Source organism: Phocoena phocoena, chromosome 7 (assembly GCF_963924675.1).
Source record: "Phocoena phocoena chromosome 7, mPhoPho1.1, whole genome shotgun sequence".
Taxonomy (NCBI): domain Eukaryota; kingdom Metazoa; phylum Chordata; class Mammalia; order Artiodactyla; family Phocoenidae; genus Phocoena; species Phocoena phocoena.
Genome location: NC_089225.1, coordinates 44,926,423 through 44,939,531, shown reverse-complemented (window position 1 = coordinate 44,939,531; position 13,109 = coordinate 44,926,423). Strand labels below are relative to the sequence as shown.

The following is a 13,109-nucleotide window of genomic DNA, read 5'->3' as shown; positions in this document are numbered from 1 at the left end:
ATGTCAACATTTTTCTGGGTTACTCACTAATGAGGTAGCCACTCTTTAATGGCAGTCATTTTACATTTGTGAAGTTTTGTTATCACACTGATGTTTTATGTGTTATCTTAAATTACAAAGGAAAACATATCTTTGTGTGAGATTTCCAGTGCACTGTCAAATGTTATTCTGTCAATTCCACCCAGTGCCAAAAAGACCTCAGGAGACATAGACTGTAAATGTATTTTATTTTGTAAGCAACAATCAAAATATATTTGTGTTACTGATTTCTTCAAATATTAAATGGGATCTTAACAAAATTTGTCCACTTTGATGTATTCTTATACAACTTTGGAATCTGCAAAGACCCTGACTAAAGAAACAGAAGTAATTGCACAACGGAGACTGAAGGTGTTACAGTGCTGCAAATGATGCCAGATGTCTTACATTTAACCAAATACACCTTCAGAGGTCCCTTGATTTTGAGCATTAGGAACAAGAGGACTATACACTGAAAGTATCACTAAGAGCTTTTTGCATTGCTTTATTTAAATACAACAGTATCCAACATAGCTGCTAAACACTGGACAATATTTGAAGTCATAAGTACATCCACATGTTCCTCCAAATGACGTTTGGGGTCCTAAAAGAAAAAAGGAATAAGGAAAGAAAAAGGAAAAAGAACCATATTACTGGTAGATGAATTATTTAGATTTTTTTTCAGTAGCTGATGAAATTGGTAAAGAAAGCCAAAACTAAATTTATATATATTTTACAATTTAACTTTCCCTATATATTGTTACATTTTCAGGATTTCTAAATCTGTTAAAATGTTAAGGAGCTGATAAAATAAACATCGATTTACACAATCGATGGTATGACTCTGCAGCAGAAATGATAAAGAGTCACAAGGAATTCTATACAAATCCGAAATCATCTGATTTTTTTTAAAAAGCATAAGCATTTTATCTGTGTGCATAAGCCTGATTATGTGTGTATATTTTCTGCCATTCATATATACTGAATGTCTGAGGGGGTACTTTACTCAAAGCAGACATACCAAAAGGAAAGAGTTCAATGTGAATTCTCATCACTTCCTCTGTAATTTTAATTTAATTCCTATGTAATTTTAATATTTCAGGAACAGTGCTTTAAATGATTCAGGAAATATTCTTGGATCAAAAGTCACTGTTAGTAATTAAAAAATTTAAATACAATTTGGATCAATTCTAAAATGTTAAGGATAAATATTTCGTGTAGCTATTTGGAAAAAATGTATCACAGAAAAGAATATAGGTACAATCCGTTAATTTAAACCTGATCAAATCTGTATTTGAAACATCTGAGTTAAAAACAAGACTTAAAATTGCATTGTAATAAAGGAAGTTAAGTTTAAATGCTTAATACACATTTATGTTTAAGGCTGAGCTGATTAAAATATTTCAGCTAAATTTGAAAGCTTTGAAATAAAGGATAGATATTGCACACAATAAAAAACTTTCAACTAAACCATTATTTTCTTATATGTATTTTGCTAAAATACCAAGACTCCTAACTTTAAACAAATGTTCACCACTGAAATTACTTCTTGGCTGTTCTTTTCTAAACTACAATTTCAATACGCTCGATTTCTTTAAAATACCCAGAGATACAACACGCTACAAATAATTTCAAATAACTAGACCACAACACTAAATTTTCTTTATTTCAGAAATAAGCCTTAGGACATTTTAGGTGACAGAGACTAAGAAAGACTGGCAGGAGAAAAAGATATTGGTCTGATTCCATCATAGGCAGTTTTGCTTTTGCCACAAAGGAGGCCAAACTAGTGAAGTACTATATTTTTAAAAAATGATTCTGATGATTATTAAACTTTGCCAATTATATATATTTTCAGTTTCACTTTTAATTTCTTTGCTGCTGTTAAATAGAATCTACATCAAGAAACTATAGCATCAGAGTCATTTATTCAAAAAATAGTTACTGAATGCTAGGCTCCAAGTTGGTGATCTAATATTACATATTAGACTAAAATAAGTAGTGGGAGAAGACAACAAGGGTGACTGTATCACACAGGATGAGAGAATAAGATGAATTATATCTCATTTTCGGTTTTGGAGGGTTCCTCTTGTTAATGAAACTGTAATATTCAGAATGCAGTGAGATTTGACTTCACCAATTATGATACTTAAGTCAGACCTTTGCCCCTACTGCTCTATTGGAATAACTGGTTTTGCGGTGAATTGGTAACACACTTCCCTCAGTTATCTACATTACTTCTTGTGGCAGCTGGGTGATTCTTAGAGATTTCCCATCCAAGAATGGTCCTGGCCCAAACCTACATAGCTTGTGAGATGTGATGGGATCAGAGCATATGGTAGGATGGCTGAAAGCAAAGACAGCTTAGTGTCTTGCATCTGAAATATCAAGATTCTGCCAACATCAGCAATATGATAACCATGTTCCATGAAATGAAAAAATGTAATCAACATTCTTTAAAAAACAGTCTAATTAATCTGTAGATTCTTTTAATTGGTTGCTGTGTTCCCCCCAACCTTCAGAAAAATAGGAACTAAAATATATATTTCATCTTGGGAAAAGTGAAAGAGCAAATACTTAAAACCCTTTCCCTTCACTCAGTAGAATCCAACAGGGCTCTAAGCTTTCTCAGGAATATTACCTATATATTGAAGCCTACATATTGATAAACTATATCATTTTAAAAACTGTTACATATGAAATAAACCTATCATTCTATTATCTTCATGGACAATATTATTTCAAGTAAAAATAGTGCTTGGAAAATCAACTCAGGACACAAGTTTCCTACTTTATTTCTACAAAATTGTTTTCACTGAACATAGTATCTCACAGGTATATTTGTGATTTACTTCTCTATAGATGGCAAAAAGAATCTGACATCAAATAATTCAGGGACCTTTAAAATTAGCATCACATTTACATGACAGAAGAAAAATGTACAGTGAACAGACAGGGAAAAAAAAAAATCACACAGGCTCCAAAATACTTTTAACTCTACAAGAGCATGTTATTATGTGAATGCATAACCTATTACAGTACACCTCACCTGCTTGCCAACATTCTTTATTGCCAGCTGTTCAGGTGTCATCTTATCTTCTTCTTCTACAGCCTGTGAATGAAACACAAAGGACAGAGTTTCAAGTTCTAAATGTACTTTTCCCACTGCTGAATAATTATCAGATAATGATGATCATAATTTTCATTCACAGAACCTTTTATTCAAGTAATTTATTGCACAAAAAAGCAATTTTGCTAATCTTCAGAACAGCCTTCAGGGTAATAAAAACTATAACCACCATCATTTTGAAAACAGACTTAAGAAATTTGTAAAAGACATTGAAAATATCCAATTGGACCACCAAATGGAAGTGGTAACCATTTGAAAACTGTTATGGAATTATCTGAGGGATGGCTAAACTGGAGGATGGAAGACCCTAAGGGAGCTGCTTGTGGCACTGGGGTACTAACTACTCCCATTCTGTCTCCTTTTTCTTTTCCTACTTTCACTATGGCTCTCCCCCAACTTCCTATTATCTTTGTCACCTTTTTCTTGTCAACCAAACTGTGCATACCCAGTATCTAACTATCAGTAGTAACACTTAGGATCCAAGGACCTGCTACTGACTTTTGATCCACAGTTAACAAATCATATAGTGTAATCCCTTAATACCTTCACATATTTAAATCTGTAAAAGTAATAGATGTACTCAGAAAAAATTCTCAGTTCTCCACATGAATGATCTTTAATAATCATGAAGAAATAGAGTAATCTGAAGTTTTCAACATCAAAAATATTACTTGAAACAAATGCCAAATCAAATAAAAATTATTCAACCAAACCATATATACAAACCACTTTCTACTATTTTCAAAGCCAGCTACAAACTTTTATGTGTATGACCATAAATTTTCTAGCAGAATAATTTTGAAGTAATTACAGCATTTAGATTAGCTACCAGTATTGCCCTCTACCCTAATAATGCACCACTGTGTAACCTCTTTATCGAGAATTCTAAGTTTAAGCAACCTCCTTCATAACAGTTTTGGGTATGGTACTGCCTGAAGCTAGGACTCTGCATCAGGTGAACTCCTGGTCTATGATTTATTCACAGCATTTGATAAATGGAAAATGAAGAAAATTTAAGTATCACCAATCTTAAGAAGTAATACCATAGCACTTAATATGGTTACAAAGGGGGTGAGAAGACAGGGGCAGAAAGCAGGAAACCAAAATCCCAGTGAGGGTTAGATTTGGATACTCTAAACTTAATCATCTCACAGCTGCCAAATTTCTTCATGTGTGAACAATGAACACGTAGGAAATGCAAGCATCAGACATTTCCCATAAACTGGGAAGTTTGGCTGCATTTCACACCTTCTTAATAGTTTTGTAAACAGAGAACTTGAAAATGAGCAAAGATGGCAAGTATCTAATTTTATAAACGGACAAACTATCTGGAGAATTTTCCGCAGTAGAATCTGCCTAAAGAGAAAAGACAGTTAATAAGTATTGTATCTACTGATTATTACAGGATACTTATTTACAACACATCATTAGGAAATACATTTATGACTCATAAAACTAAAAAGGGGAAAATAAGTTAATAACACTCCAAATCTAGAATTCCCTAGACAGAGAATATATTCATTTTCAGAGTCAGATGTCAATCCTATTATTCGCAGCTAGTTAAAAAACGTATCTTCTAACTGGGAAATTGCTTCTCCTACTATCTCAGTGTTTTACATATACAGAAACACTGGCAACGCATAAAAAGTCTGTCTTTCTAAATTACTTTTACAAATCATGACACTACACCTTACCAACCTGAAAACATATTAGATAAATGGAACAATTCACGTTAAGTCTGTACTCTATATCCATTCAGTGTTAGTTCTATGCACACGCCAACAATAGTACTTTACGGTACTGGAAAGAGGTAAGGGTTTTGGAATTTGGCTCAAAATACCAATCCATGTACAAAATAGTTATTATGGAGTATTTTGGAGTGTTGCAAATATCAAAGATGGCAGACATGCAAAGATGAAAGTAAAAAAGCACTTAAAGCATTGATCTTATTTGAAAGGTTAAACAGAATATAAAAAGCTCTAACTCAATTTTAAAAATCTTTTATATCATTTAACCACTTTACCAATTAGTTTTTCCATTTCCTATAATTAAAAGAGAGAGTTCACAAACTCTTTGAGAAGTGCAGATGGTAAAAAGTACTCCCAGCCATAGATGCCATCTGGAAAATGAGGAGCAGCTGTAGATTTAGGCATATACTAAGGTTGCAAACCCCCATGACAAAAGAGTAAGCACATCTCTTACGTTCTGAGATAGACCAGATCATCACATTAAACCCCTAAATATTTTCTCCAGCTACCTAAGTTACCTTTATCTCATCTATCATCTGAGCAAGACCAGTTTGCCTTCATTCATAGCTCTAATCTGGCTAGTCACCAGGAAAAATTAAGAAATGGTAGCAGCAGAAACAAATGAAATTCAGGCACAGGCAGTGTCCTTACTAGGGGAACTTCTGTGTTTATGGCAACTTCTGTGATTTGGCATCAAATTTTGCTTTTGCATTCGTGCTCTTCGGTTTACTCAACCAACAAAAAAGCACTGAAAATGTTTGTGGCTATTCACACTAGAAACGTTTTTAACAGTTTATCAACAAAGACCCCCAGATGGCTATCCCATCATGCACGGTCTGCACAGTTCTAAGAAATTCCTGGAATTTGGTCTGTTATGTTATCATAATCCCCTCAGATGTACCCCCTATCTTAAAGAGGCTTTTACTAAAGCCATTAACCTCATTATTTTTTTCCTGGTAATAGTCAAATTTCTCAAATGGAAAATCTGTGTTTCAAATTCTACCATTTTATTTACCTTCTAACAAACATGGATTGGACCCTTAGCACTTCATGAGTACTCTTTTAAGGATCTCCACCTGGCAAATTCCAATGGACTCAGTTTACTTGAACTTTCTGAACACCTTTTCCAATACCCCTTTTCTCTTCTAATCCTTTAACCTCTGCTTTCATGACACCATGTCTCTTATTTCACTTTATATGTCATATCTATTCCATTCCTTGGGCTTCTTTTTTTCCCTTTGATATGTTTGCAGTGTTCACTCTTAACATGCCATGCTTCCATTTAAGTACATGCTTTGTAAAATCACCTATATGGTAAATTTTTTCACCATTAAACAATCTCTGCATAAACTGCTAGTGAATGTAATATAGGCATTTTAGTTCTTTCTTGATTTTCATAAAAACTCAATGCATTGACTATATAACTGAAAATCACATTATGGGTTATGGGGATAGAGAATAAGTTTAAAGAAATGGCTTTTATAAAACATACTTGGGAAAGCAAAATTAACAAACATGAAACGATTAGAAAACTATATGAGAAAGTATTACAGGTGTGAATATGGAGAACAAAAAAATGGGTTCCCTACAACCATTAGTAATTAAACATTAACATGTACATATTAATTTACTGAATCCTTAAAACATCCCAGTGAAGTAATCTACATTTTACATAAAGAAATTAGGCACTATCTCCTATATGTTAATTCCAGCAATACTTCTACTATAAATTTTTTTTCTAACTCTCCTTTTGAAAGTGCTTATAATGCTCTAGTACATTCTATGTATGTCCTAACAGTAGAATTTTCCTCATTTTATACATTTAGTAAATAACTATTAAGTACTCACTATGAGTAAGACAGTTCTTGCTCTTCAAGAAGCTTGCATTTGGGTTTTACTTTACCTGCCTGTAAATCTCAAACTATAATGCAATAGGAAATATACAAAAAAGGAATGTGCCCAACTAATGGTGGGGACAATATAGCCACACAGCCAATAAGCAATGAAACTGTGACTTAAATACAGTCTTATCTATCTCCAAAGACCTCAAAGCAACATTCATGGCAATTCGGGAAATCATTACTTTATAATGACACATCCTGAATAAAGCCAAACCCATGATTTATTAAGTGACCCAGAATATGTAAATTCCTTCTAAAAATATTATAAGGAATCCAATTTTAAAATGTAATTATATAAAATAGAGATATAAAATAAACATCATGTGTGTGCCCATACAAGTGTGTGTATGTATAATAGAAACTGCAGTTTAGACTGTTGAAAAAACTTTCTATGGCAGAGTCTACTGCTAGTTGCCTACCTAATACACATCTTCTTTTATAATATAGCTCTAATTTTATTAAAGGCAGTAATGCTCCCAGGTAAAAGACTATATAGCCTTTCTCAAAGCAAAGTATGTCCACTTGATTAAGTTCTGCCAATGAGATATAATCAGAAGTGCTGGGTGGGACTTACAGAAAGGATCCTGAAAAGGAATTGATTTAGTTGAGAGGTCTCTCTCTTTTGCCCTTGCATTTCTTCCTGTTGCTTGGAACTCAGATGGGATGGCTAAAGCTTTAGCAATCACCATGAATCATGAGGAGATCTAAACGATGGAAGCCAATACAAGGAAAGTGGAGCAAAAGATGGAGATATCTGGGTATGTGAATGTAATAACTTCAAAGTTTCACATGGACTTGAATTGCAAGAGATGTACATTCCTATCCTCTTTAAGCCATTGCTACCTCAAGCTAACACAATAGATATAAATAACACCTGCTTAGTGCAAAAACTAAAAAGAATCCAGGATTTACATAAAGTATAAAATTCCCCTACCTTCCACCTGAGAGGTGACACTGTTAACAGCATAATACGTTGAGATATATGTGAGACAGAGAGGTATCATTGAAAAATGGAGGGAAGGTAACATAGTAGGGACTTTTCATATTGTTACACAATTTCATTTTATACACATAACATCAAGCTTTAAATATTTCTCTAAGTTGGTACTTGTAGAATTTCATTCTTCGTAATAAATCCTTAAAAGAGAACACCTTGGCTTAAAGAGTTATATGCACTTAAAATTTAAAGATAAAATGGGAGATGGCCTTCAAAAATGTCATATATCACTTTTTTATTTTCCCACTAGTGGCGCATTCTCCCAAACCATTTTTTTTAATTTGAAAAGAAAAAAAAATCTTATACTTTTAACTTTTTTCTTTGAATACTTAATAAGACTGAATTCTTTTTCATGTTTATATGCCATTCATCTTCAGTGAATTTTCCAGCTCTGTTGTCCAATTTATTATCCTTTCTTTATATTTTATAGGAATTCTTTGTCTGTTAGGTACTTTTTGGATACTAGCCTTTTCTGTGTTATAGGTACAAATATTTCCTGCCAGTCTGACTCCTAATAAGCATTCAATAAACGTTATTTTTATTGCAGGTAAACTTTACTGTCAAGTTATCAAAATTTAAAAGCTCACCGATATTCTTACTAGCACTAAAGTAACCTTTGGGAAGCTTGACCACAGCTTTACAAATACTAAGTCTTCCTTTTGGAAATGGGAATTTATTCACAAATGTTTTTAGCATTTTTCAAAGAAGTCATATATACATATTTATACATTTACATTTTTTATGGTAGTTATTCCTAAATACTTCGTAATTTTGGATGCTTCTGTAAACTGATTTGCCTTTTATATATACATATATATTTTTTATGTGTGTGTGGTACGCGGGCCTCTCACTGCTGTGGCCTCTCCCGTTGTGGAGAACGGGCTCCAGACGCACAGGCTCAGTGGCCATGGCTCATGGGCCCAGCCACTCCGTGGCATGTGGGATCTTCCCAGACCGGGGCATGAACCCACGTCCCCTGCATCGGCAGGCGGACTTCTCAACCACTGTGCCATCAGGGAAGCCCTGCCTTTTATATTTTTCAACTGGTTTCAGCCTATGTAACTGCATGGCTACATAATTCTCAATCATAATAGTTCTAATAGTATTCTAGTTTAGTTTCATGTATTTCTATGCTTGATTGCAAACATATCCTATCATACTTAAATAATGATAATCTGGCCTGGTTTCCCAATATTTATATCTTATTTTGTTTTTCTTATCTTATTGCACTAGCACAAAACAAGACCTTCTTATTTAATACAGCTACTTTGATAAACCAAATGTAATCTTATAATTACATATTTTGTATGTAATTACATAAAAGTTGCATCCAAACCTTCTTTCAGGTTACTAAGTAGGCAGTTTTTCTACCTGAAAAGTAAACTGTCAGATCTCTGAATTTATAGGGCTACATGCTTGAAAACAAAGCAAAATTTTATGTGTCTATGCTATTCTTAAAAGTCTTTTACAATTCATTTTTTCACTGGCAGATTCATTTACAAATATGCAATCAAATGTTATCAATATTAAAATACTGATGCATCTTGGCACGAATAAACTAGGAGATTTGGAATAAAAGAGTTGTGGGTGCTAAAGTTCAGTAACTAGAGAAATCAATGACTAATAATCAAGCAGAACGTCTGCGTGGACTCCAGACTTGAAATCAAAAAGTTGGTACAAAGGAATTTAATTATTTTCTAACCTTCTTTCACTTTAGGAGCTAACTGGCACCTAACAGTAATTACCTTAGTTTAAAACACCAACCAATTAAAAAGAATACTATGAAGAACTGGTTGTATGGGCCTTTCTTTTTATATTTTAAGTGTTACTAAAAACTCCACCACATTCTCTTTCAATCACAGAGGGAATTACAGCCCCAAATTTGGACTCCTTCATATCACAGCTTATACATTGTTTTCACTTTATAACCAAACCTTACAAATTTTTGAGTACTTCAGAGATTTTTTAAAACTGTAAAATAGCAAAAACTTCTGTGGATGGGCAGCAGTAACCATAAATAGGTTATTTCCTGGCAGTAGTACCAATAAGAATTTACTTAAACTTGTAATGTTACAGAGAAATGAAAACCATTCCTACAGTCTGCTGAATAATAACTTAAATTTCCTTAAAGGTTAATTTATAAAAGGTTAACTGTTTTAAATAGGATGAACTATTGTTTTCTCTTTAATCTCCACAGCATGAAAACATACACTAGAAAGATTAAATATATATATATAATTTCCCTACAATCTAGAAGCAATGGGAATTTCCAGCTGGAACACTACATATAAATCAGGGCATGCTCTTCAAAGCTAAACCTAATTCTGCTGGAATTTAGCTTGTATGGGCCCATCAACATTTTTTCAAAGCTCAATTCTCTCAAAAGGCTTGTTGTTAACACTTGGCAAATCTTATACACCGTCTCTTGGTTAATATTTATTTTGTAAGATGTGTTTAATTTAAAAAGTAAAATATTACTTTTTTGGTGTGTGACAACCAATATCAACTTTAACTGTCTCCAAAAGTTCTAGCCCCCACCATTAATTTTTAGTCCCACATAGTAAACTGCTTGTTTAAACTTTTTTTTTTTTTGGCCGAGCCATGATTTGTGGGATCTTAGTACCCTGACCAGGGGTTGAACCTGCACCCTCGGCAGTGAAAGTGCAGAGTCCTAACCACTGGACCGCCAGGGAATTCCCTGCTTGTTTAATCTCTTTATCTTCTTTCTCAATCTTTCTACTTCTACTTAAATTGGAAATGTTAATGGTACCAACATACTTCTGGTCACCTAGGCAGGAGACCTTTAACTCATCTTTGATTCCTTCTTCTTTTACTTTATCTATCCAACTGGCACCATGTTTTATTTTATTAGTCTATTGAAACCTCCCTTCCCACTGCCACTACAGTAATTCACACACTTAGTACCTTTTGTTTGGGTAATAGTAAGCTCCTCCTAAATATAGAAACTCCATTTCAAATCTCCTCTTACAACACTCTTTCTTCTATAGCCTTGTCAAATTATGTTTCTAAAGTCAGGTTCTGGGTATACCATGCCCCTGATCAAAAATAACTCTATCCTGATTTTCCAAACTCTGTTACTTGACTTCAGTAACTTTAAAAATCTTTATTCCCCACTATTCACCCTTTTATGTACACCCTTCTCATGTACTCTAGCCAAACACAGTTTCCTAAAGATGCCCTTGCTTTTCTGTCTCCTAGTCTTGCTCATGATGTTCAGTTGGCCTAGGGTAACATTCCTTTGTACGTCCAAATCTTATTCATGCTTTAAGGTCCAGTTCAAATGTTATTCTCTAAAGACATCATTCTGGGTCTGTACCAGCTGAAAGCAAAAGCCTTTGAACTTCTACAGGACTTCACATGGACTTCTCTATGGCAGTGTTCTCTAACTTCTAAGTTGAATGAATATACAAATCTCTTGGAAATCTTGTTAAAATGTTGATTCTGATTTAGCAGGTCGAACACCTGCATTTCTAACAAGATCCCAAGTGATACTGATGCAGCTGATCTGTGGACAATCTGAATACTAAGGTGTTATCAAACACACGAATTTTGGTCAAGTACTCTGGTTATGAACTTTTCTTAATGCCCCTGTTTTCCTAAAAATGAAGGAAGGATCCCTGTTTTCCACTGCAAATTGTACAGAAGATATTTGATAAATATCTGTAAGCATAACACTGTATAGTATGTATACATGTTTTACAAATTGCAGGTTTTCAACCCATTAATAGGTTGCAAACTATATGTCGATGTATATAATATGTATGTATATAACTGAAACAGTATGAAGTTGAGTCAAATGAGAAAGAAAATAGAATATAACCACTTGTAATAAGGGTAAATATTGCTTCATAAAACTTTTGTTGCAATATATATACACACATACATATACATTTGCAGGTACTGGGTCAAATGTAAAATTTATTCTTTATATGGGTTTTGGTCAAAAAAGTTGAAAAATACATGTTATGAGTTGAATCATGTCCCCCCTAAAAGGATACATTGAAGTCATAACCCTGGTTAGAGATTAGAGTTATGCTGCCACAAGCCAAGGAATGCCTGGGGACCAAGAGAAGCTAGAAAAAAAAAAGAAGGATCCTCCCCACTAGAAGCTTCACAGGGAGCATGACCCTAACAATACCTTGATTTTGGACTTCTAGCTTCAGAATTGTGAGGGAATAAATTTGTTGTTTTAAGTCACCCATTATATGGTAGTTTGTGATGGCAATGCTAGGAAACTGATATAATACAGAAGATACATTTTAGTCTTGGTCAAGTATTCTCTTAATTTCAGAACTGTAAAAGAACATAAATCTATAAACAAAATGTTATCATGGCCACATATACTTTAACATACAATAAATATTTTCAGAAAATTGTAACTTTTTTTACATCCTCATATGAAGTGGTCTCCCTTTGCTACTCTTTACATCATCCTGTTTATTGTCTTCACAGCACTAATTACAATGTATTATGTTGTGTTTGTTTACTTTCTGTTTCCCCTACCAGAAAATAAATTCCATGAGGATATGTCTTATTTTTTACCATATCCCCAGCACCTGGCACATAGCAGGTTTTCAATAAATACGTATTAAATGAAAAACAGAGAAGTTCATAAAATAAGTTATATGTTATCAAGTATTAAATGCTGTTGTTGTTCACATCTCTTTGTTCCTCCTTCCCTTCCAAGAAAAAGTCCTCTGAATAATGAAGAGATTTCAATTGTAAAGCTATTTACAACAGGGGTTGGCAAACTATAAGCCACGGGTCAAATCTAGCCAACTGCCTATTTTAGTAAATAATGTTTTACTAGGACACAGCCTCACTCATCCCTTTATGTATTGTCTGTGGCTACTTTTACACTATAACAGCAGGGTTGAGTAGTTGCAACAGACTGGATGGCTTATAAAGCCTAAAATATTTACTATCTGGTCTACAAAATAGGCCACTCTACTCTTAACTATTTATATTTATACAATGCCTGATATCTAATCATATATATTCCAAAGATTATAAGAAATAAATGTTGAAAGTAAGTTTTTACCTTATTGTAATTTTTGGCTAATTCCAACATCTCTTTTACCACTGATTCATTGTGTTTACAGTGTTCACTGTAGTCCTGAAGTGTCAAACCTTCCATCCAACTCTTCTTGTGCAAATTTAACAACATCTAAAAAATATAAAGAAAAATTACTTTCCTGTATTGAGAAAATTTCCTTTATTTGTCTTGAGAAACAACTTTACAAACAACTTTTGGAATTAATGAATTTAAGTTTAATTTTATTAATTTAAATAAA

At 33.5% G+C, this 13,109-nt stretch overlaps 1 protein-coding gene across 1 annotated transcript in view; it reads right to left on the bottom strand.

Moving 5' to 3' along the window:
* Positions 1 to 208: 208 nt before the first annotated feature.
* The window catches only part of PSMD14 (proteasome 26S subunit, non-ATPase 14), a 94,922-nt gene continuing 82,021 nt past the window's right edge, over positions 209 to 13,109 (bottom strand). The window contains exons 10-12 of the mRNA XM_065880620.1: positions 12,857 to 12,982; positions 3,068 to 3,130; positions 209 to 622 (exon numbers count right to left, since the gene is read on the bottom strand). Of these exons, the coding sequence (XP_065736692.1) occupies positions 524 to 622; positions 3,068 to 3,130; positions 12,857 to 12,982 (288 nt within the window). The 3' untranslated portion in view covers positions 209 to 523. The remainder of the gene's footprint in view (positions 623 to 3,067; positions 3,131 to 12,856; positions 12,983 to 13,109) is intronic.